Raw genomic sequence first — 25724 nt, forward strand, 5'->3', positions numbered from 1 at the left:
TAATTCTTTCAAAATTGTTCACTCCACCCCATCCCTTTCCCAATCCCCACCCCACTCCCAGAGATTCTCTCTTCTTACTCTTTCTATTTTCTGGTCTATAACGGAAAGGACTAGAGATTTGGGTAGCGCAGGGTGCATACTAACCTCCAAGGGTCTCATGAGTTCAGCTCCATCAATCTCCTACCTCTCCCTATCGCCCCCCACCCTCCCTCAACGCACCCAGCTTACAGCGAGGGGTAATGGAAAGGATTCTTGAATCAAATCTCCTCCCTGCTCCTTCCTCGCTGTAAAACCTTGGGCCATTTCTGTGACCTCTGAGCCTCCGCTTTCCCATCTGTGAAATGCGGCAGGCTCTTGGGGCCTGGAGCGTTCAGTAGGCGGTAACCCGGTGGGTGTTCCCTGCGCGGTCCCACGCCCCCTCTGCCGCGCAGGCCACGCCCTCACCTGTTAGGCTGGGCCCCGCGGCGCCTGGCGGCGTTGCCATGGCAACGCGCGTACACAGGCTGGGCGGGCGAGTGGGGTGCCGGGGGCCGGTGGAGACTCCGCGGGAGCGCAGCCGGGAGGCCTTGCCCCGGAGCGGGCCCGAAGCCTCTCGAGCTGGCAGGGCTCTCGGCGGAGGTCGGAGCGTGGGCCTCCTCCTCCCGCCAGGTGAGTGCGGCGCGGGAAGGGGCGGCGGGCCGAGGCCGGAGACCGGAAGGGGCGGCCCCACGAGGACTAGCGCTGGGAGGAGGAGGGGTGGCTCCCCGGCCCCATCCTCCCGGATCCAGGCTCCGGTCCCCGGGAGCACCCCAGTAGCTGCCCCAACACCAACCCCTCCTTTCCAGGTGCAGGCCCCACCCCGCCCGCGGAGGAAGCCCCCGGGAGCCTTAGACCCCCTCCTTGGCACCAGCCGTGCCACTCTGGGAAGTCCTGGGGGGTACAGCTGGGATTAGGAGGGGCATCCCTGCTGCCCCTGACTTAGGAACGACACCCACCCAGCGGTCAGAGAGACTCCCCCCTTGCCTAACCTCTCCCTTCCCAAATACAACACTGAGGAATTTCTAGAGCTCTCAAGCCACTTAAGATCTGGTAACCCCTCAATAGAAATTTTGCTTCTCTCACTTATGACCCATAAGCAGGGAGTGCAGATGCCTGAAGCTCTTTTGCTCTTTTTCTATGGTCGGTGCCCTATGTCTTAGAACTAATTTACAGAGTTTAACGCATCTAATCGCTTTCTACAGTGTTTTCAGGTAGGAAAGTGACTGCACAGGGCAAGATTAAAGTGGGGAAATAGAGCCCAACCCATTCAGCTAAAGAAATAGACTTTTTTTTTTTTTTTTCAGATGTCATCTAGGATAAATACTGAAGGGGAAAATGGAAGGTAGTTACTGTCAGAGGTTCTTAGGCTACCCTGACTTACTTTTAAGCATTATTTTGTATTTTCATTCATTCGTGATTTACTGAGCACCACTATGTGTCAGGCATGGCAGCTCTGGGGGCCAGAGGGGAGTAATGAACAGACTATGAGGAACTGCAAAGGGCCTGAGATTTTTACACTACTTGCAAGCTAAGTTAGCCTGCCACTGCTGAATGATGCTAGCAGAAGACCAGAGACTCCAGGACCAGAGACAAAGGATGTTATTACTCACAGCACAGCAGGCACTGTGAGCTTCATATTTGCGTTGGTTCCCCTTGCCCTGCAAGTACTCCGGGGTGATGCAGGACAGCTCAGGTGGATGCTGTGCACACTGCGAGTCTGTGTCCCAGCTAAGGAACCCCAAGCTCAGGAAACTCCAGTCTTTTAAAAGGTGCTGCTAGCCAGTGCCCAACCTTTGCCCTGGAAGGAGATGACTTTTTTTTTTTTTTTAAAGTCTTGCTCTGTCTCCCAAGCTAGAGTGCAGTGGCACAATCTCAGCTCACTGCAACCTCTGCTGCACGGTTTCAAGTGATTCTCCTGCCTCAGACTTCTGATTAGCTGGGACTACAGGTGTACACCACCATGCCCGACTAATTTTTTTGTGTTTTTAGTAGAGACGGGGTTTCGCCATGTTGGCCAGGCTGGTCTCAAACTCCTGACCTCAGGTGATCCGTCCACCTGGGCCTCCCAAAGTGCTGGGATTACAGGCGTGAGCCACCGTGCCCGGCCAGAGATGACATTTTTATCAAAAACAAATCTGCACTCTGCCCTGGATAGGGACATTATCCCTATCCTTTTAGGATATTTGCCCTACAGATGTCCTTAGAAGATTGTCTGGAACAAAATCTGTCAATGTCTTTGCTCTGAAGATGGGTACAAACACAGGAAACCCATGGAGAATTGAGTTTAACAAAAACAACACAGTTCGGGCTCTCTTGGAACATATCTCAGTGAAAGGGAAATAGTAAACACATAGCTAAGTAAAGAACAAGAAAATGACAGAGAATGATAAGCTCAAGGAAGGAGCCACAGCAGTGACACATGCTAGCTAGACAACAAAGTGACTGGTGACGCCTTTAGCTGGGGTGGTCAGGTAGCTACCACAAGGCACCAGCTGTGGGAACATCTAGGGGAAGAGCTAAAAAAAAAAAAAAGCCAGTCATTCAGATTTGGGATTTTACTCTGGAGGCATTTCCTGTGGCTTTCCCCCAAAAGAGACATTTCTCGAAAGTTGACTTTATATTACTTTTAGTTTGGATGTGGTGCTTGATGATGTAGTCCTCTGCAATTGAAGATTAATAACTCAGGCAATTTGAGGGCAACAGGGCATGGTTCTTTTGGAAAAAGAAGTGTCTTTTTATCCCTATTAAAGACAGCAGACTTAAAATTCTCGTTATATGAAAGTATTAATATTTCTGAGGATTTCCCATAGGCTTCAGAATTTACAAACATAAACTATCTGGCTTGTTTTTGTTTCTCTTACTCCCAAGTGTCTTTTCTTTTTTGCAGAGGATAGAATTCTGGTGTTAAGGGCTATCTGTTATTTCACATCCCAAGTGTCAACAAAATAGTGACAACCTCAGTATCCCAAGTGACAACCTCTCCCTCCCCCCACTCAGTCACTCTCTCTGCTCCCCCATCCCATCCCCTCCCCACCCAGCAGTGATGGAGGTGTAAAAAGTTGAGAGCTGCCTGAGGATTATATAGTGGTGACACGCAATGGCAATCTCCCTGCCCGAATGCTAGGAGACCTTAACCTCTCTGCATCGCAGTCTCCTTTTCTGTAAAGTAGGGACAATAATGACACCCACCTTGCAGGGTTTCTCTGAGGATGAAAAGAGTATATTCAAGGAAAAGTGCCTGGCACTTACTAAGGACTCCATAAATGATGATAGAGATGATGATGAAAAGCAGAGCCAGCCCTGAGAGTCCGTACCACCACAACTAGTTGAGTTTTGTTTTTATCCATAGTCCAATAATTTGGCATTTCACTGACTTTTCAATTGAAAGGAAAAGAGAGAGACTGTTGTTGTTCTTTGGCAAGGAATTGAGGTGGAAGATATCACACTGCATCTTTAGACATAATCTCAAATCGGATTCAAGCATCGAGATGAATTACTGTCAACATTTTAGAACTTTCTGAAGTCACTGAAGTGTTTGTCTTAAAAGATGTGTATAGAACTTATTTTGAAATGCACCACAATATAAAATGGATGGACACACAGATAGATGGAAAGATCTGTGATAAAGCAAATATGGCAAAATGCCGATGGTAGAATCTAGTGGTGGGTACATAGGAGCTCACTATCTGCTTCTTTCAGCCTCTCTGTATGTTGACATTTTTATAGTAAAATGCTGGGGGGAATACTGTGCAGGGTCCTGATTACATGGCTGAGCTATAATCTTGATATTTTGCCTTTAGAAGTAATCTTTTTTCCCCTAACTAAATAAATGAAGAAATGCAGCGATTTAAAAAGAAAAACATCATCTAATGCCTGCCTCTCCAATGATAACTCTTTAAGAAACTCCAAAAGCAGACGTGGTGGTGTGCCTGTATTCCTAGCTGCTCTGGAGGCTGAGGCAGGAGGATCAGTTGAGCCCAAGAGTTCAAGGCTGCGGTGAGCTATGATTGTGCCACTGAACTCAGCCTGGGCAAAGAGCAAGACTTCATCTCTAAATATGAATGAATGAATAAAATAAGCTCTATAGAAGTTTAGGGTTCCTTGGATCAGAGTTTGAGAATCCCAGGTTAACAACACTAATAAGAGTAGTACAAATGAGTGTTCAATGTGTGCCAGGCACCATTCTAGATACCTCACATGTATTATTGCATTTAACCCATTTTAGGCTGGGTGTGGTGGCTCATGTCTGTAATCCCAGCACTTTGGGAGGCCAAGGCAGGAGGATTGCTTGAGCTCAAGAGTTTGAGACTAGCCTGGGCAACATGGCAATATCCCGTCTCTTTAGCCAGGTGTGGTGGTGCACACCTGTAATCCCAGCTACTCAGGAGGCTGAGGCAGGAGGATTGCTTGAGCCCAGGAGATCGAGACTTCAGTGAGCCAAGATTGCTCACTGCCCTGCAGGCTGGATGACAAAGTGTCTCTCTCAAAAAAAAAAAAAAAAAAAAACACCCATTTTATAGATGAGGAAACTGAGTCACAGAGAGAGAATAAGTAACTCACCCAAGGTCACAGAGCTAGTAAGGGATGGGTTAGGAACACAGAACTGGAATACTTGGTAAGTCAGATCACTAAGCTCATACTAAGCTTGATGGGAGGTGGAGAGCAATCATCAGTGGAACTGAGATTTGTTGTCAGGTTGTTTTAGCTTTTGTTTGTGTCCTGAGTTACTTAAGAAATGCCCTCTGTTTGATTATTAGAACCAGGCTTCTCTATGCTAGATATCATGGTTAGAAGAGATCATCTTAAAAACCTGCAGAATTGTCCTTGTCATCATTGTTGACTCATCTATCTAATCCCCCCGTTCTGATTTCTCACTTTGGACATGACTCTGTGGTTATTTCATTCATTCTAAGTATGATGTTGTTGAACAATTAGAGGACTGCATTTTCTAACAAAATTCTTTCTGAAAACCTTATGTAGGGAAAACAGAGAGGATGAAGGCCTATCTAAAGAGCGCAGAAGGCTTTTTTGTCCTAAATAAAAGTACCACAATTGGAAGGCATGAAGATTCAGACCTTGTTTTACAGGTAAGAAGTCTTCCCACCTGTTCCCATCCCCTCGCTGACCCCTTCCTTCTCCCTCTCTAACAGTCCTTAGTGTTATGTGGACTCCAGTCTCTTGTACACCACAACCTTGGGCAAGCAGCCATACCTTTCCTTGGTGTGCTACCAATAGCCAGTTGCCAAGGGTACCCATTTCCCTGGCATAAGGAGTGAAGCTGAGTGCTGTGCAGAGCGTCATGCGCTCCCATCCTTTGCTGAACACATCTGTCACTGTCCCACCCGTTGCAGAGCAGATGAGCCCCAAAGTAGGGCTTATCCTGAGAGGGTTCTTGGCTTTGCACAGGAAAGAATTCAAGGGCAAGCCAGGAGTAGAAGGAAACAGCTTTATCAAAGCAGCAGTGTTACAGCTGTATGGCTGCTCCTACAGAGCCCGGCCACCCTGTAGACAGAGAGCAGCAGCTCAGGGAAGTTTTGCAGTCATATTTATACTCACTTTTAACTGCATGCAGATTAAGGGCTGGTTTATGCAGGGAAGGGATAATAACTTTAGGATCATTGGATGCCATGGAAAGGGGAGATAACGCCCGGGTGTTGCCACGGCAACACTACGTTGACATGGCACACTGGTGGGCAGGTCTGATTGAAAGTTGCTTTCACCCTGTCCCTATTTTAGCTAGTCCTCAGTCTGGTCTGGTGTCTGAGCCCCACCTCTGGAGTTGAGTGCCACCTCCTACCTCACACCTGTGGTCATCTCCCCAGCAGCCTGATGTGTGGTTCAGAAGGTGGGCACAGAGCTGGTGCTTTGGCCTTTGCCTGCTCTGGGCTAGACCTCTCTTCTTTTCAAGACCCCATGGGACTGCTGTGGGCCCCTCAGAGGCCAGGGAGGCCACGGAGCTCCAAGCCTCCGGCTTAGCCTGGACATTCTTTCATTTTCTGAATTAGCTGTGGTTTGGTCCAAAGCCTCAGCTCATTGACAACCAAGGAAGTTGAAAGAAGGAGAATAATAATAAAAACAGTGGCTTTGAGCCTTTTTAAACATGGAAGGGGGTTAAAATATTGAAGTGGAAAGAGAAAAAATGCTGTGGAATCTCTCTATAACTGTGAGAAGCAGATCTCTTTCAGACCTCACTCAATAGACTTTTTTAACCCTTCATTTTGAAATTAGAGATTAACAAGAAGTTCCAAAACTAGTAGGTAGAGATCACACCTACCTTTCACCCAGTTTCCTCCAGTGGTTATATACTATGTGTGACTATGGTTATATACTATGTTTTGACAATATCAAAACCAGGAAATTGACATAAGTGCTGTGTGTGTGTGTGTGTGTGTGTGTGTGTGTGTGTGTGTCAGAGAGAGAGCGAGAGGACAATGTGTGTAGTTCTGTATCATTTTATAGATCACATGTGTATTAATAGATTTGTGTGTAGCAATCAAAAAATTGTCTTACCTCTTCTGCTTCCTTTCCCTTTCCATATAAATTTTAGAATAAGTCTGTCTATATCTATGAAATGTCTTGCTGAGATTTTGATAGAAATTGTGTTTAAATCTATACATCGATGTGGAAAGAATTTATATATCTACTATGTGGTTTTTCAATCCATGAACATGGTATGTTTCTGTGTTGATTTAGGTCTTCTTTGGTTCTTTCATGAATACTTTGTAGCTTTCAGCATACAAATCCTGTGCATGTTTTGCTGGATTTGTACTTAAGTACTTAATTTCTCCTTTTTTGTTTGTGATGGTAGATGGTATTATACTTTAAATTTCAGGGGCCCCCTGTTTATTGCCAGTATATAGAAACATAATTGATTTTTGTATGCTTATATGGTATCTTGCAACCTTAACTGAACTTTCTAGAAGTTTTTTTGTCACCTGCTTAGGATGTTACCATGTCATCTGCAAATTAAAAGTTTTATTTTTACCTTTTTGATCTGTACACTTTTAATTTTATTTTCTTAAGATATTGCATTGGCTGGGACTTCCAGTACTCTGTTGCATAAGAGTGGTGAGAGCAGTATAAATCTTTATATTTGCCTTGTTCCTGATTTTAAGGGAAAAGCATTCAGTCTTTCATCATTAAATATTATATTAACTGTAGGGTTTTTTATAGATGTTCTTTATCAAATGGAGAACATTCCCCCTGCATTTCTAGTTTTCTAAGAGTTATAAACACAATCGATTTTAAAATAACTCAACATACCTTCCCTTGAGATTCTCATCCATGACATGGTCTCCCTACAAGGACACAGAAAACTGTTCAGTGTACAAAGTGGAAAAATCAAATAAAAAGAATCGTTGTTTCTTCTGTATCGTAACAAGGGATAGATTTAAGGTAGTTTTACTTTCTGGGTGGCCAAGGTAGAGACAATGATCTCTCTTTTGAACTGGACTATGATATTAGAAAGCTGTAGTAATTTTTAAAAGCACAGGCTTTGGAGGTAGACCTGGATTTGAATCTCTTAGACCGCTTTCTGGCTGTGTGACTTCAAGCAAACTACTTAATCATGCTGAGCTCATTTTCTCCATTTATAAACCACTTTTTTCACAGGGCTGTAGGGATTAAATGAGAAAATGCATATAAAGTACCTGGCATATGGTACTAAGTAAATGACGCCACAATCATTATTACGGTCACATAAAGTGGGACTGAGAATTTTTGTTCACAGGGTTAAGGTGGGTATCCACTGATACTAACAAGCTATTTGGAAACGGGAACTAATGAGGACAATTATTATATATATAGACAGAAATTGAGGAGCATTGATTGTATAAAAATAATTGACTGCTTACTGCTCCTTGGCCTTAGTTTAAAAAGTAAGTCACCGCTGTCAGCAATAGTTCCATTGATTTATGAAGGAATCAGTTGCATTTCCAGAAGCATGAGCTTACACTGGCTCCTGAGAGAACAGATGATACATGAATTGCCAAATGCTTTGTGAATAGACTTTTAATGGGCTTTTATATCTTCTCTTAGACAAATCCTCTTTCTAAAGCTTAAATCGATTTGGGAGAGGAGATTTGCTTTAAGAAGGGATGTGGGGGACACAGGTCTGTTCTGAAGAACTGAAACCTACAGGCATGTCCATATTTTTCAGAAAATATTTTATAAGACAAGATAAGGTGAAAATTGCCCCTCTTTTGCCTTCACTGGGCCTTTCTGATTAACCTGAGAATCATGCTTGATCAGCTAGAAGCCACACTGAGTAATAATTCAACAGTCAATTTATCATTTATCTTATTTGTGCTGCTGGAAGTCATTCCGCTAAATAGAGTTCAGGAATCTTAAAAAAAAAAAAAATCAGCTGTGAAATTACCCAGCATTTACACCTAGCAAAGAAAGAAGATTGTTTTATTTACTTGGATAAATCCTAAAGAATAGGGAGCTATGCTTCTAAAGATTTATTAATATATTCATTTGCAAAGCTGCCTTTTTTTGCTTATTAATATTATAATATTCTGACATCATTCACATATTCTGATAATGGAAGGTAATTATGGGCTTATTGTTTTTTAAAAAATTGGGAGAAAGTAAACTGCAAAGAAGAAAATAAAAATCACTTGTAATCATGTGACTCAGGGACAATCAATTTAGATATTTGTAGGGTTTTGCCCTCCAGACTTTTTTTTTTCTGTATCGTGAAAGGAGTGTGGTTTCCTAATGGCAATAGGAAGCTTCTTTTAGCCAGCCTGGTTTTTGCTGTTATTATCACTCATTCATTCCACAGACATTTGCCTGGAGCCCCAGCACGGGGACAAGCCTGGGGATACTCACACATGGTCCCTGCAATCAGGAAGCTGCTAGGAGAGAGACATAGGTCAGAGGATCTGCAGAGCCTGGATGGTTTCAAGCCTATGTCAGGGCTCTAAAGGAAAGGAATATGGAGGATGAGAAGGACTTAACTAGACAAAGGGAGAAGGAACAGAGTGTGCAAAGGCCCTGGGGTGGAAGAGCATATGGAGATCCTGATGGACTGAAAGAAAACCAGTGTGTAGAGGTCAGAGTGGGAAGGGGGAGAGCTAAGAGGCAGGCAGGACTCCATGCCACTGTAAGGATTTTGATCTTGATCTGAAAAACAATGGGAAGATGGCACTGACGGATTTTCAGCAAGTGGAAGGCCTGCCTGTTGAAATGGGCTCCCTGGCTGCCTTGTGCAGAAATCAGGAGCTCCTTTCAGAATCTGCCCCTGCCCCCACCTGCATTGGACAGGGCTGGAGTACCTCGGCCACCAGCCTCGGTCATTTCAGAGCTAAACCTTCTGGTTATAATCTGTATAATTTGATGTGGTTTTTGAACTGTAATGTTTATAGTTGGATGTGGCTGTTACTTGAACACTGATAAGAAAGGGACTTAATTCTTCCAGAATGCAGCAATGTCACAAGCCAATGGTTGCTGGGTTTTTCATGTGCATGAGTGTGATTGTTAAACATGAATCCCAAGGCTTTCTGACACAGTGGGGTTAGGTGAGGTCAGGAATCTGTCCATTTCTCTGCTCTGCAGGTTCAGGTGAGGGTCCCCACGGAGATGCTTCCAGGACCACACGGCCAGGCACGGTGGCTCATGGCTGTAATTCCAGTACTTTGGGAGGCCGAGGCGGGTGGATCACTTGAGGTCAGGAGTTCAAGACCAGCCTGGCCATCACGGTGAAACTCCATCTCTACCAAAAATACAAAAATTAGCTGGGTATGGTGGTGCATGCCTGTAATCCCAGCTAGTTGGGAGGCTGAGGCAGGAGAATTGCTTGAACCTGGGAGATTGCCGTGAGCTGAGATTGTGCCACTGCACTCCAGCCTGGGTGACAAAGTGAGATTCTGTCCAAAAAAAAAAGAGTGGAGAGCTGATCTCTTTAGGACCCCACCCTGCCCTGCCCTACACCGAGGAGGTTTCAGGATTCCCTTTACAATTGACTTGTAGGACAGCCAGAGTCAATGCAGTGCCGCGGCTAGGAGGGTGAAGATCATGGAGAAAAGCAAAGGACAGAAACTGCGGGGGGATGCAGGTGAAATGCTCATGCCTGCCCCTCTGCCCATTGTGGACAGCATCCTTCTAGTTGACTCCTTTCTCTCTAGGGTAAATGTTCTCTATAGCACGTCAGCCCCTTCTCATATGGGATCCTCAGAGGGTCAGGGCACAGGAGTGATCTAACAAACACAACAGAACCATCCAACCCAATGAGTGGTATCCCTTTGCCTGGCACTTGCCATTTCTGGGCTGCCTATAAGAACTATAAGAGCCTGCATCGAAGTCTTTTTTATTACTATTAAACAATGCTGCACTGAATACCTTTCACGCATCATTTCATGGACGTGCGAGTCCATGTGCCATGTCAAAGGACATGTATGGCTGCAGCTCTGTTGGCATCGCCACACTGCCCTCCAGTGAAGGCTTACAGGGCCAGTTCCCCACCAACAGTGGGGGCACCCCCTCCCCTCCCGAGTGGAGCATGTGACCTACCTGGTGCACAAATTTCTGCTCGTCCAAGAGGCAAAACATGATATCCATGACATTTTAATTCACATTTCCCATTCTATGCGTGAACCCCTCAAGTTTTGAGAGAGAAGGTGACAGGTGGACATGAACCTGGATAAAGATGCTCACCCCTCCCCGGTCCTGTGATGAAATCCACCAAAAGAAGCAGGCCTGGGGGATGTCCAGCTGCCCGCTGTCCCATCAGGACACGCCTGTTCACCTTCCTGCCTCAGCTGTGCTCGCACACTCAGCCCTGGCTCCCCACTGGGCGTCCTGCGCTCTGTGACGTGCCTCGTGTGATCTCGTCAGTGCTTGGGGAACTTTTCTCTCCCCTGATGTCACTGGTCAGTTCCCAACACAGCAATGCATGGGTCTACTGTCCCTTCAGCACGTGGAGGGCTTGCAAGAGGAAGAAGTTCCAAGAAAAGGACTAGATCATCATCTCTCTTTTCATTAAATACACACAACGTAAAATTTACCATCTTCACCATTTTAAGTGTACAGTTCAGTGGCATTAATTGCATTCACGTTGTTTTTTTGGGGGGGAGGGGTGGGGAGACAGAGTCTCACTCGCTCTGTCACCCAGGCTGGAGTGCTATGGCACAATCTTGGCTCACTGCAGCCTCTGCCTCCCAGATTTAAGTGATTCTTGTGCTGTAGCCTGAGTAGCTGGGATTATGGGCATGTGCCACCACGCCTGGCTAATTTTTGTATTTCTAGTACAGACGGGGTTTCGCCACATTGGCCAGGCTGGTCTCGAACTCCCTACCTCAGCCTCGAACTCCACCCGCCTCAGCCTCCCAAAGTGCTGGGCTTACAGGTGCAAGCCACCGCACCTGGCCTCACATTGTTACTCTGCCACCACCATCCATCCACAAGACCTCTCTTCATCTTGCAAAACTGAAACTCTGTACCTATTGAAGAAGAATTTCCCTTCCCCTCCCAGCCCCCCAGTCCCTGGCAGCCACCGTCTTTCTGACAAAGTACTTTATCTCTGAATTTGCCTATAGCAGATTCCTCATAGACTATACTATACGCTGAATCGTATAGTACGTGTCTTTTGTGTCTGGCTTATTTCACTTGGCATAATGTTCTTAAGGTTCCTCTGTGGCAGCATGTGTCAGAGTTCCCTTCCTTTTGAAGGCTGAATAGTGGCTGCTGCATGTCTGTACTACATTTTGTTGATCCATTCATCTGTCAATGGACACTTGGGTTGCTTCCAGCTTTTGGCTGCTGTGAATAATGCTGCTATAAACATGAGTGTCCATATATCTCTCTCTCTCTTTCTTTTTTTAAATGGAGTCAGAGTCTCGCTCTGTTGCCCAGGCTGGAGTGCAGTGGCACAATCTCGGCTCGGTGCCAACCTCTGCCACCCGGGTTCAAGTGATTCTCCTGCCTCAGCCTCCTGAGCAACTGGGACTATAGGCATGCACCACCACGCCCGGCTAAATTTTTGTATTTTTAGTAGAGACGGGCTTTCACCATGTTGGCCAGGCTGGTCTCGAACTCCTGACCTCAGGTGATCCGCCCGCCTCAGCCTCCTAAAGTGCTGGGATTACAGGTGTGAGCCACCACCAGATATCTCTTCAAGCCCCTGCTTTCAATTCTCTCAGATCCATACCCGGAAGAGAAACAGAACCACCAGATCAGATGACAGTTCTATTTTTAATTTTTTGAGGAACTGCAATTCTGTTTTCCACAGTGGCTGCACAATTTTGCTTTCCCATCAACAGTGCATAAAGGATCCAGTCTCCCCACATCCTCATCAGCACTTGGTATTTTCTGGGGGTGGTGGTTGTTTTTACAGTGGCCATCCTAATGAGTGTGAGGTAGAAGATCATAATCTTTTGAGACACATTGCTATCTCAGCTCAAGGTTCTTTTGACTAGCACAGACAATACAAACAGCCACACCCCCATGTATAGACTACTTATGAGGCATCTCGCGTGGTTTTATATGTGTTCTATGTATATGCCGTGTATGTGTTACAGAGCTGTATCCTCAAACAGCCCTATCAGGCGAGAACTACTATTATCATTATTATCCTCATGTAAAGATGTGGAAATGGGGCTCAGAAGGGTTAAATAACTTGCCCCAAATCACACATCTAGTCGGGGACGGTGGCACGGAGTTTGACTTGGGGCTATCTGATGCAACGCTTATAGACAAAGATGCTTCATTGTTTGGTTGTAAATTTGGCTTTAGGGAACATCTAAAAATCTAAATATCTGAAATTCCTTGTGAGTCAGTTAAGATAATCGGTAGTGGGAAATTCCACAGGTGAGGATTATCAGCAGAACAGAGAAAATCACTTTTCCTGTGATCCTCATTGATGCAACAAACTGAGGTGGCGCCCTCTAGTGTGAGATTGGGGTAAAGAGGAAATGTCGACCCAGGCTGCAGGTGTTTTCCTGGGAAGAGGTGTGCTGGGGACTGCGTGGATGACCCACCAGGATCCTGTCTCGGGTGTCGGGGACAGCTCCTCAGAGCCGACCAAGCCGGAGCTGCCTCTTACAAGAGAAAGCCTGGTTTGCCAGGTATGACAGGCCAGAAAGGGCCCCCCTCTCCCTGCCAGGTGTAAGAAACAGTGCACACAGAGATCTGGAGGTGTTGCGTGAAGCACTTGGCATGGCATGATGAGGGCTGGATGGCCCTGCCACCCACATGTAAAAAGGCCACGTAAGCTAGGCTAAGCGTTTCATGTTTAACTTGCTGCGAAAATGGAACCCCCTCCTCAAAAGGCGTCAGCTGGGGAGAAATTGTTATTTTGAAGAGAACACTGACAAACGTAGGCAGAATGGGTGGACCAAGAACAGAAGGGCGGCTCTAGAACAGGGTGGTCAAGAGCATGAACTCAGTGCTAGGCCTCTTGCCTGTGATCCTGGCTCTGCCCTCTGAGTTGTAGGGTCCCAGGCAAGTTACCCAGCCATTCTCGGCTGCAACTTCTGTATGTGTATGGCAGGGAACTGTGTTACAAGACTGAATTACCACGAAGTGCTTAGGACAGTGCCTGGCAGGTGGTCAATACTATAGTACATTTTGGTTATTGTATTCGTTTTCTATTTATAACAATGAATATTTATTATCTCACAGTTCCTTAAGTCAGAAGTCTGGGTGGACTCAGCTGGTTCCTCTGCCCCAGGTCACTCAAGGCCAAAATCAAAGTGTTGGCCGCCTGGGCTCTTGGCTGGAGGCTCCAGGGAATCATCTGCTTCTAGCCCCACTCACTTTGTTGGAAGAATTTAGCTCAATGCTGCTATAGAACCGAGGCCTCCATGTCCTCACTGGCCATCGGTTGGAGGCCAGCCTCAGCTTCAGAGGCCTCCCAAGCCCGCATGACTCAGGGCCCCTTTATCTTCAAAACCAGCAACAATGGGTCTAGTCTTTCTCATGCTTCAGATTTCTCTGACCTCCCCATCTGACTCATCTCTCCAACTCCAGCCAGAGAAAGTTCTTTGTTTTTAAGGGCTCATGTGGTTGGATTAGTCCCCTCTGGATAATCCAGGTTAACCTCCCTGTTTCAAGATCAGTCATCGTTATCATATCTGCACCATCCCTTTACCATGTAAGGCAGCAGCACACTCACAGGTTCCGGGGATTAGGACATGGACGTCTTTGAGGGACCATTCTGCCAACCACAGTTATTACCATCTCTTGCTTGGACTCTGGCCATAGAGAGGGAAGCGATAATATGGGATGTTGAGAGCTTTTCAGAGGAATTAGTAGGGTCACTGCCAGGGACAGTGGAGAAACATGGTGGATGAGCTAAGAGGATGATGCTATCATTTGCGTTATTGTGTGTTTACTTTGTGCCAGGCACTGTTTGCACTTTTGTGTGTATTAACTCGTTTAATCCTTTCAGCAACCCTACAAGGTAGGGATCTCCCTTCCCCCATTTTACAGATGGGGAAGTTGTGGCACAGACAGACTAAGGAGCCTGCCCAAGGTCACGTATGATGGGCACAGAGGGCTGGGATTCATGGTCAGGCTGTCTGGGACTGTGCAGGGACAAGGAGCTTCAGGAAAAGAGGACATCCAGAACTGGGGTGTGGACGCGAGGATGACTAATCGCTGCTCTGTCGTGAGTGCCTAGCAAGTGGGCACACATTGCTGTCTCAGCTCAAGGTTCTTTCGAGCCCTCAGTGCACCGGGGGGAAATGTCACAGACTCCATTACTCAGGACTCTCGGAACTCTCCCCTCCCTCTTTCAGGGTTGCACTGATTCTGGGGAGCTCTCAGAGATACCCCCTGAAACAGCATCTTCTCAGGGACTTGCCTGCTCCTCAAGACTCTCCCAGAGAAGGTGGGCAAGGCTGATTGACAGGAGGGAAGCCGACACACTTCCTCTTTCCGTCTGCTCCCAGACCCACAGTCTTACCAGAGCCCTGGCCATTTCCTCACATCCTTATTCCTTTGAAAACCCCAGCTCGTTCTGTTTCTGCATTACATCCGTTTCCCGAGGCAGTGACAGGGATCACAGTAGGGGTGCAGGATGGCCAATGACCAAAAGGTAAAAAGAAATATGATTCGATGCACACATGTGCCTGTCGTCCCAGACACTCGGGTGGCTGAGGCAGGAAGATCACTCGAGCCCAGGGGTTCAAGACTGTATTATGCTTTGATGGTGCCTGGAAATAGCTACTGCACTCCAGCCTGGGCAACATAGCAAGTCCCTGTGTTTTTAGCGCACACGCACACACACACACACACACACCAGTTAATTTCAAAAATGTTATCCCACCACACTGAAAATTTTGCCAAATAGTATCTTTTGTCAGTCCTTTGAGGTAGAGCTTATCACACTCATTTTTGCAGCATAGGAAGCAGCCTTAGAGAGGCAAAGAAATTTGTCCCAGGCTGCACAGCAGGAACGCAGCAGAGGTGGGACTTGAACTCAGAGCTTTCTAAGTGCAGAGCCCATCCTTCTGCACACAATAGCGAACATTTTAACACCTGCTGTTGGGCTAAAATACTCGTCTAAGTGCTTTTTATATATACTGTTTCATTTATTCTTCACCACAAACCCATAAGGGTCATTCTGTTATTATCCCTGTTTACAGATGAGGAAACTGAGGTCCCAAGGGAATAGATCACTGGCCCACGGTCACCCCACTAGGAAGTAGGAGAGCTGGAAACAAGGTTTCACTATGTTTCCAGGCTGGCCTCTAATGCCTGGGCTCAAGTAATCCTCCTACCTCAGCCTCACAAAGTGCTGGGATTACAGGTGTGAGCCACCCTGCCCAGCCACAACACGTATTTTGTGACTGCTTTATTTCACCAGCATACGTTCTCAAGGTTCATCCATGTTGTGGCAGAATTTCTTTTCTTTTAAAAGCTAAATAACATTCATTGTTTGGATGGGCCACGTTTTGTTTATCCTTTTATCTGTCCATGGACACCTGGGTTGCTTTCACCTTTTGGCTACTGTGAATAATGCTGCTAGGAACATGACTGTACAAATGTCTCTTTGAGACCCTGCTTTCAATTCTTTTGAATATATACCCAGAAGTGGCATTGCTGGATCATATGGTAATTCTATTATTACATTTTTGAGGAACCACAATGTTTCCACAGTGGCTGCACTATTTTAGATTCCCAGCCACAGTGTACCAGAGTTTAACATCTCCACATCCTCGCCAATGCTTATTTTCTGTGTTTTTATAGTAGCCATCCTGAAGGGTGCAAAGTGGTATCTCCTTATGGTTTTGATTTGAATTTCTTAATGATTTGTGATCTTGAGCATTCTTTTCATATGCATGTTGGCCATTTGTGTATCTTCTTTGGAGAAAGTCCATTCAAATCCTTTGCACATTTTTTAATAGGGTTATTTTGGTTTTGTTACTGTTGAGTTGTGGGGTTCTTTATATATCATGGATATTAACCCCTTTTCAGATATGTGATTTGTAAATATTTTCTTCCATTCCATAGGTTGCCTTTTCACTGTGTTGAGTGTATCCTTTGATACACAGAAGTTTTAATGTTAATGTATTCCAGTTTATCTATTTTTACTTTTGTTGCCTGTGTTCTTGGTGTCATTACCAAGAAATAACTGTCAAATCTATTGTCCTGAAGCATTTCTTCTATGTTTTCTTTTAAGGGTTTTATAGTGTTTGCTCTTATGTTTAGGTCTTTGATCCATTTTGAACTAATTTTTGTTTATGGTGTAAGTTAAGGGTCCAGTTTTATTCTTTTTTTTTTTTTTTTTTTCTGAGACAGAGTCTCGCTCTGTCACCCAGGCTGGAGTGCAGTGGCGCGATCTCGGCTTACTGCAAGCTCTGCCTCATGGGTTCATGCCATTCTCCTGCCTCAGCCTCCCGAGTAGCTGGGACTACAGGTGCATGCCACCATGCCCGACTAATTTTTTTGTATTTTTAGTAGAGACAGGGTTTCACTGTGTTAGCCCGGATGGTCTTGATCTCCAGACCTCGTGATCTGCCCACCTCGGCCTCCCAAAGTGCTGGGATTACAGGCATGAGCCACTGTGCCTGGCGTAGTTTCATTCTTTTACTAATACATGTGGATATCCAGTTTTCCCAGGATCATTTGTTCAAAAGACTGTCCTTTCCACCATTGAATGGTATTGACACCCTTGTCGAAAATCATTTGACCATATATGCAAAGGTTTATATGGGGGCTTTCTAATCCGTTTCACTGTCTATGTGTCTGGCATAAATACTAAGCCCACAGTGTTTGATTACCCTATCTTTTTAATAACTTTTGAAACCAGGAAGTATGACACTTCCAACTGTTCTTCTTTTTCAAGATTGTTTTGGCTCTTCAGGGTTCCTTTGAGAATCCATATAAATTTTAGAATAACATTTTCTATTTCTGGGAAAAAAGAACACCATTGGGATTTTGATAAAGACTGCATTAAATCTGTAGGTTGCTTGGGTAGTACTGATGTTCTAAACAATGTCAGGTCTTCCAATTCATGAACATGGGTTGTCTTTCCATTTATTTGTATCTTCTTTAATTTCTTTCAGCAACATTGTGTAGTTTTCAATGTACAAGTCTTTTGCCTCCTTGGTTAAGTTTATTTCTAATATTTTCTTCTTTTTGATGCTATTGTAAATGGAATTGTTTTCTTATTTTACTTTTCAGCTTGTTTATTGTTAGTGTATAGAAATACCACTGATTTTTGCATGCTGATTTTGTATCCTGTGTACAAAATAAATGATTTTGTATCATTTATTATGAATTCAGTGTTATATGTATGTGTGTGTGTGTGTGTTTGTGTGTGTGTATAATCTTTAGGGCTTTCTACATATAAAAATCATGTTGTCCAACAATACAGGTAATTTTAATTCTGGGATATATTGAATGCCTTTCACTTCTTTTTCTTGTCTAACTGCTCTGGCTAGGACTTCCAGTACTATTTCAAATAGAAGTGGTGAGGGTGGGCATCTTTATATCATTCCTGGTCTTAGAGGAAAAGTCTTAGTCTTTCACCACTGAAAATTATGTTAGCTATGAGCTTTTCACGTATGGCCTTTATTATGTTGATGTAGTTTTCTTCTATTCCTAGTATTTTTTTAGTGTTTTCATCATGGAAAGAATGTTGAATTTTGCCAAGTGCTTTTACTCCATCAGTCCAGATAGTCACCTGGTTCTTCCTTTTCATTCTGTTAATGCATTATATTAGACAGATTGATTTTCATGTTGAACCATCCCTGCATTCCAGGAATAAATCCCACTTGGTCATGGTGCATAATCCTTTTAATAAGCTGTTGAATTATGTTTGCTAGTATTTTGTTGAAGATTTTTGCATCAGTATTCATTAGGGATATTGGTCTGTAGTTTTCTTTTCTTATAATGTCTTTGGTTTTACTGACAGGGTAATGCTGGTCTCATACTTCGCCTTTTGAGTCTCAGCTTCTCCATCTGTAATATAGAAATTATAGTAGAACTCCCTGTAAAGGGCTGTTTTGCAGATTAAATGAGGGAATGAACACAAAGTGCTTTGGTAAGGCCCAGTTCACAGGAACTTCTCAAAATATGTTAGCTTATAATAATAATAAAAACAGAACAGCAGTTAATCTCATAATGAGACAGCTCAGCAGAGTGGAGCTTGTATATTCAGCCTATGTTGGCAGCAGAGCTTTCTACCAACATCAGTTTTTTGCAGTTATCTAAATACAAGAGGGAGTGGTATTATCAGGCAGTCCTCAGAAACTCTCCCTTGGCCTAACACGAGGCAGAGGCTTGTCCCATTTTGTGGTATCATCCAAAACTTCCTGCTGGCTTTGATTTCTTAATCACAGCTTGACAGCTTCTGAGGAGCTAAAAGTAATGGGATTTGGGAAGAGAAAAAAAAAAATGCAACACATAGAACTTATCTCTTTGATGAGTTATTAAGAGTTCATAGGCTGGGTGCCGTGGCTCACACCTGTAATCCCAGCACTTTTGGAGGCTGAGGCGGGTGGATCACCTGAGGTCTGGAATTTGAGACCAGCCTGGCTAACATGGTGAAACGCTGTCTCTACTAAAAATACAAAACTAGCTGGATGTGGTGGTGCACCCCTGTAATCCCAGCTACTCGGAGGCTGAGCCAGCAGAATTGCTTGAACCTGAGAGGCAGAGGTTGCAGTGAGCCAGGATCGCACCACTGCACTCCAGCCTGGGTGACAGAGCAAGACTCCATCTCAAAAAAAAAAAAAAGAGAGAGAGAGTTCTTAGAGCACAAAGAAATGTGGTCAATAGGAATGGAGATGAAGATGATGTGGGTAGCATTTCCCAAAGAGATAATATGTTTTCATGTTTATTTAATAAACTTTATTTTGTTGTGTGTTTGTTTTGAGACAGGGTCTCACTCTGTTGCCCAGGCTGGAGTGTGGTGGTGCCATCATGGCTCACTGCAGCTTCAACTTCCTGGGCCAAAGCAATCCTCCCACCTCAGTCTCCCAAGTAGTTAAGACCACGGGTGTGCACCACCACACCTGGCTAATTCTTTTATTTTTGTAGAGATAGGGTCTCCCTATGTTGCCCAGGCTGATCTTGAACTCCTGGGTTCAAGCCTCCTGCCTTGGCCCCTCAAAGTACTGGCATTTCAGGCATGAGCCAACATGCCTGGCCTAGACTTTTTTTTTTTTTTTTTTTAGCAGTTTTAGGTTCACAGAAAGTTGAGCTGTAACAACCCCTCCCCCACCACACTCACACATACACACACAGTTTCCCCTATTATTAAAATCTTCGTTACTATGATACATTTGTTGCAATTGATGAATCAATATTCGTATGTTATTATTAACTCAAGCCCAGAGTTTACATTAGGATTCATTCTTCACGTTATAAAGTTCTATGGGTTTTGACATAGGCATAATGTCAGGTGTTCACCAATACAGAATCATACAGAATAGTTTCACTGCCCTAAAGATCCCCTGTGCTTACCTGTTCAACACAGCCCCCCACCTTCCCCTGACCCCTGGCAACCACAAATCTTTCTATAGTTTTATCTTTTTAAAAGTTTCATGTAGTTGAAATCATACAATATGTAGCCCTTTTAGATTAGCTTTTTTCACTAAGCAATATGCATTTAAAGTTCCTCTGTATCTTTTTGTGGCTTGAGAGCTCATTTCTTTTTATCATTGACTAATATTTCATTGTATGTATGTACCAGTTTGTTTATCCATTTACCTTCTGAAGAACATTTTGGTTGCTTCCAGTTTTTGGCAATTATGAATAAAGATGCTATAAACATGTATCCAAAATAAATGAGTCTTAAAACCCAGCAATAAGAAAACAACCCAAATTAAAGATGGACAAAAGATCTGAACAGATACTTTGCCAAAGAAGATATACAGATGGCAAATAAGCATATGAAAAGATTTCAAACATCACATTTCACTTGGCAATTACAAATAAAAGAATATATCTCCCCATTTTTTTTCTTTAGCCTCTTGATGCAATTGATTACATTAATTGATTTTCAAATGCCAAATCAGTTCTTGAATACCTGGAATAAATCCCACTTAGTTGTGTATAATTATTTTTATACATTGTTGGATTATATTTACTAATATTTTGTTGAAGACTTCACATCTATGTATATGAGAGATATCGGCTTGTAGTTTTCCTTTCTTGTAATGTGTTTATCTTGATTGGATATTCAGGTGATATTGGCCTCACAGAATAAGTTAGGAAGTATTCCTCCTGCTTCTATTTTCTGGAAGAGATTGTAGGGAGCTGGTATCATTTCTTCCTTAAATGTTTGATAAAATTCACCAGGGAACCCATCTGGGCCTGGGGCTTTCTGCTTTAGGTTATTAACTATTGATTCAAATTCTTTAATAGATAAGGGCCCAGATCATCTGTTCCTCCTTGTATGAGTTTGGGTAAATTGTGTCTTTCAAGAAATTGGTCCATTTCATCTAAGTTATCAAATTTGTGGACAGAGAGCTGTTTACAATATTCCTTTATATATCATTATAAATAATATATAAAATAATAATATAAATGATATATAAATTATAAATATAAATATTTATATAACATTTATAAAATAAATATGTTATATATTATAAATATAATATAAATATATATTGATATGATATAAAAACATATGTTATATAAATATATAACATATGTTTTATAGCATGTAAATAGGAATATAAAATATATTTTTATAAATATTCTATAACAAATATATCCATGAGATCAGCTGTGATGGCCTCTCTTTCATGTCTGATATCAATAATTTGTGTCTTCTTTTTTTCTTGGTTACCTACTAGAGGTTTGTCAGTTCTATTGATCTTTCCAAAGAACTAACTTTTGTTTTGTTTGATTCTCTCTATTGTCTTCAATTTCATTCATTTCTGATCTAATTTTTCTTTCAGTTCTTCTGTCTATGTTAGGCTTATATTGCTCTTCTTCCTCTAGTCTCCTAAGGTAGAAACTTTGATTATTGATTTCAGATCTTTCTTCTTTTCTTATGTGTGTATTCGAGGCTATAAATTTCACCGGGCGCGGTGGCTCATCCCTGTAATCCCAGCTCTCAGGGAGGGAAGAGGCGGGAGTAGCTTGAGCCCAGGAGTTTTGAGACCTGCCTGGGTAATATAGCGAGACCCCGTTCTCCTGAAAAAGAAAAAAAAAAAAAAAGTCAAGGCTATAAATTTCCCTGTAAGCACTGCTTTCACTGCTTCCCACAAATTTTAAGTTGTATTTTCATTTTCATTTAGTTAAGATAATTTTTAATTTCTCCTGAGAGTTCTTCCTTCACCGTGTGTTATTTAGAAATGTGTTGTTTAATCTCCAAATGTTTTGGGATTTTCCACCTATCTTTCTGTTACTGATTTCAAGTTTATTCCATTGTGGTCTGAGAGCATACTCAACATGATTTCTGTTCCTTTAAATTCATTGAGGTGTGTTTTATGGCTCAGAATGGGGTATAGCTTAGTGAGTGTTCCATGTCAGCCCAAGAAGAACGTGCACCTTGTTGTTGTTGGGTTAAGTGTTCTATAAATATCAATTAGATCTTGTTGATTGACAGTGTTGTTCAGTTTAACTATGCCTTTACTAATTTTCTGCCTGCTGGCTCTGCTAATTACTGACAGAGGGTTGTGGGAGTTTCAGCTGTCATATTGGGCTTATCTATTTTTCTTTGCAGTTCTATCAGTTTTTGCCTTGTGTATTTTGGCACTCTGTTGTTAGGTGCATGCACATCAAGCATTGTTATATCTTCTTGGAGAATTACCCCTTTACCATTATTTATGGCTCTCTTTTTTTTTTTTTTGAGTCTCGCTCATGTCACCCAGGCTGGAGTGTCATGGCGTAGTCTCAGCTCACTGCAACCTCCACCTACTGGGTTCAAGCGATTCTCCTTCCACAGCCTCCTGAGTGGCTGGGATTACAAGTGTGCACCACTACACCCAGCTAATTTTTGTATTTTTAGTAGAGATGGGGTTTCACCATGTTGGTCAGGCTGATCTCAAACCCCTGACCTCAGGGGATCTGCCCACCCTGGCCTCCCAAAGTGCTGGGATTACAGGCATGAGCCACCACGCCTGGCCTAATGCTTCTCTTTATCCCCAGTTTTTCTTGTTCTGAAACTGCCTTGGCTGCAGTTAGTATGGCTACTTCAGCTTTCTTTTGTGTTTCCATATTTTGGGTGGCAAAGTGTTTGGTGGAAACTTGGAAAGTGGCTAACAGCACAGATATTTGAATCAGGCAAACCTGATTACAAGCCAGGTGACTTGTCAAGTGGGGTGACTTTGGGTAAATTCATTCTGTGCCTCAGTTTCCCTATCTACCAAATGGGAAACTATTCCTAGATTGTTGTGAAGATGAAATAGGGCAATGCGATAAAACACTAAGCAATTTCCTGGCTTGTAAGGTGTAAGTAATATGTTTTATTGTTACTCTAGTATACATATTAATATATTTTATTATTAATATAAGCTCTAGGTTGTTACATGATGGAACTTTATATGTCTAAGTGCAAGTACTTTTATATAAAAGCTGGACAGGGCACCCTGAGAAGATAAACTTAGAAAATAATTGCAAAGTCTCAAGCTGGCATGGATGTCTGGTTGACAGTGCCCTTAAAAGATGAAGACTTTGGCTGGGCACGGTGGCTCACGCCTGTAATCCCAGCACTTTAGGAGACCAGGGCATGTGGATCATGAGGTCAGGAGTTTGAGACCAGCCTAGCCAATATGGTGAAACCCCATCTCTCACGCCTGCAATCTCAGCATTTTGGGAGGCCGAGGTGGGTGGATCACAAGGTCAAGAGATCGAGACCATCCTGGCTAACATGGTGAAACCCTGCCTCTACTAAAAATACAAAAAATTAGCCAGGCGTGGTGGTGGGCGCCTATAGTCCCAGCTACTCGGGAGGCTGAGGCAGGAGAATGGTGTGAACCCAGGAGGCGGAGCTTGCAGTGAGCCGAGATCACGCCACTGCACTCCAGCCTGGGCGACAGAGCAAGACTCTGTCTCAAAAAACACAAACAAACAACCAAACAAACAAACAAACAAAAATTAGCTGGGTGTGGTGGCGCACGCCTGTAGTCCCAGCTACTCGGGAGGCTGAGGCAGAAGAATTCCTTGAACCCGGGAGGTGGAGGTTGCAGTGAGCCAAGATCGTGCCACTGCACTCCAGCCTGGGTGACAGAGCGAGACTCTGTCTCAAACAAAAAAGACGAAGACTTCAGTGTGCCCTGCAGCTCACAGTCGGAACATTTCCCTTCATCCCTCCAGGGCCCTGCGGCTAGCGGAACATGCAGTCACCTCGTTTATGCTGAGCTTCGCTCAGTCCTCTTATTAAAGTGAAATTACACAGGAGCTTCCGTCCGCTGCCATCAGTTCACAGACGCACTGGCTGGGGCCCCTTTCCTTTGGGGAAACATGGTCACCCCAAGCCCCCTTTTGAAAAGCAGGCCATCTGTGGTTAGGCAAATCCTGAGTAGCTTTTAAGAAGCAATGGAAATAACTAATCGCATGGGAAATGTTTATTTTACATCAAGGTTTTTCAAAGGTAGTTATAAAACTATGTATGTAGGGTGTCATTAATTTTGTTTAAAAAAAATTTAAAAGAACGTAAGCATAGAAAAAAACGTTGAAGGATGTGAACCTCAATGTTAACCATGGCTGCCACTGGTGGGGGTGGGATTATAAGTAATGGTAATGGCTTCTTTAGTACTTTTCTCTATTTCTTGTTTGGGCCATTTCTGCCTCCTGCCCTGGTACTGAGTACCACCATAAATACCCATGTGGAGTCAGGACAATAGGAAATGGCTAATTCCTTGACCATTTTCAGTTTTGGTAAAATTAAAAAAATAATAAAAACAAACAAAAAGAAAAGAAAATGGCCAATTCCCTGGTCCCGTATTTGCTCAATATGACTCTCCCAAGATCCCTTTGCCTTTGTGTTGCCTGATTTCCCCACTCAACAACTTAGGTACCTGTCCCCAGGTCTGGTGTCAGACAGAGCACATATCCCAAGCTCCTTCACGCACTAGCTGTGTGGCCTTGGGCAAGTCACTTAACCTCTCTGATCTTCAGCGTCCTCCTTTTAAAATGAGGATTGTCGTGATGATCTGGTGGCGTCAAAACAGGTAAAGCACTCAGCTCGAAACATTAGGGGCTGTGTCATTTTTGTTTCCATGGCTACGACTGTCCTCCTTCTCCGTTGCAGTCTCCTGACATCGACAACCACCATGCACTCATTGAATATAACGAGGCGGAGCGCAACTTTGTTCTCCAGGACTTCAATTCCCGCAACGGCACGTTTGTCAACGAGTGCCACATTCAAAACGTGGCTGTGAAGCTCATCCCTGGAGACATCCTGAGATTTGGGTCTGCAGGGCTGACCTATGAACTGGTCATTGAAAACCCACCTCCGGTGAGTCCGGGCCACTGGGGGATAGAGGGGCCGTGTCGCCTTCGTGCAGCCCGGCGCTCGCATGCAGCTGCAGGGTGGCACTCATCCACAGCGGTGCCACTGTGATCACACGCTGCACTCAGGCGGCAGAGACAGAGTCGACCCTGTGGAGTTCTGAGTCATTCTGGCGGGTCCTGGGAGGGAGAGAATCTTAGCACCCTCTTCTGGGCATTTCTTGGAGTTGCATCTTGGCTCACATAGAACCAGTTTTCCAAAAATGTGCAACTTCCTGAGAGGAAGTGGAAAACAACGTGTGCTTTTGAAAATGCAGAGATGGATTTCATTTTTAGGCAGATCAGTGCTCTGCTCCTTCCTAGCTCTGTGACCTGGGCCAGACTTCTTCATATGCCCAGGTCTCTGCCTTCTTGATGGCACATGGCATCAAGAGAATGTCTGTAGAGCCTGAGACTCAGCGTCCAAGTAGACACTCTCAACACATAAGCACCTGAAAAGCTAAGTCTGTGAAGGCTGAGCCAGTGTTTCCCTAAACATGTCTGATTATCAGAATTTAAGGGGGACTGTTCAGTAAAATTACAGGTTCTCGGGGCACCTCCATGGGAAATTCTAATTTTGTGACTTGCCAGTGGGGGAGGAGGCGGACATACAATATCTGTATTTCTTTTTTTTTCATACAAAGATATTTATTGAAGTATTATTTGTAGTGGCATAACATTTGAAACCTAAATGCCCATCAAAAGGGACATTGTTTAATAAAATATAGGGGTTTCATTTTTATGTGGATAACTATGAGGTATAGTTGACATACAATAACACTGTACATGTCTAAAGCATATCTTTT

At 43.8% G+C, this 25724-nt stretch overlaps 1 protein-coding gene across 12 annotated transcripts in view; it reads left to right on the forward strand.

Annotated features, from left to right (window-relative positions):
• The first annotated feature begins 514 nt into the window (after positions 1 to 514).
• The window catches only part of FHAD1 (forkhead associated phosphopeptide binding domain 1), a 156646-nt gene continuing 131436 nt past the window's right edge, over positions 515 to 25724 (forward strand). For all 12 annotated transcript variants that reach the window (XM_058444553.1, XM_058444550.1, XM_058444551.1 and 9 more), the window contains exons 1-3: positions 515 to 648; positions 4999 to 5105; positions 24680 to 24886. In XM_058444553.1, coding sequence (XP_058300536.1) covers positions 5013 to 5105; positions 24680 to 24886 — 300 coding nt within the window. In that variant the 5' untranslated portion in view covers positions 515 to 648; positions 4999 to 5012. The remainder of the gene's footprint in view (positions 649 to 4998; positions 5106 to 24679; positions 24887 to 25724) is intronic.

Source organism: Hylobates moloch, unplaced genomic scaffold (assembly GCF_009828535.3).
Source record: "Hylobates moloch isolate HMO894 unplaced genomic scaffold, HMol_V3 SCAFFOLD_9, whole genome shotgun sequence".
Lineage (NCBI taxonomy): Eukaryota > Metazoa > Chordata > Mammalia > Primates > Hylobatidae > Hylobates > Hylobates moloch.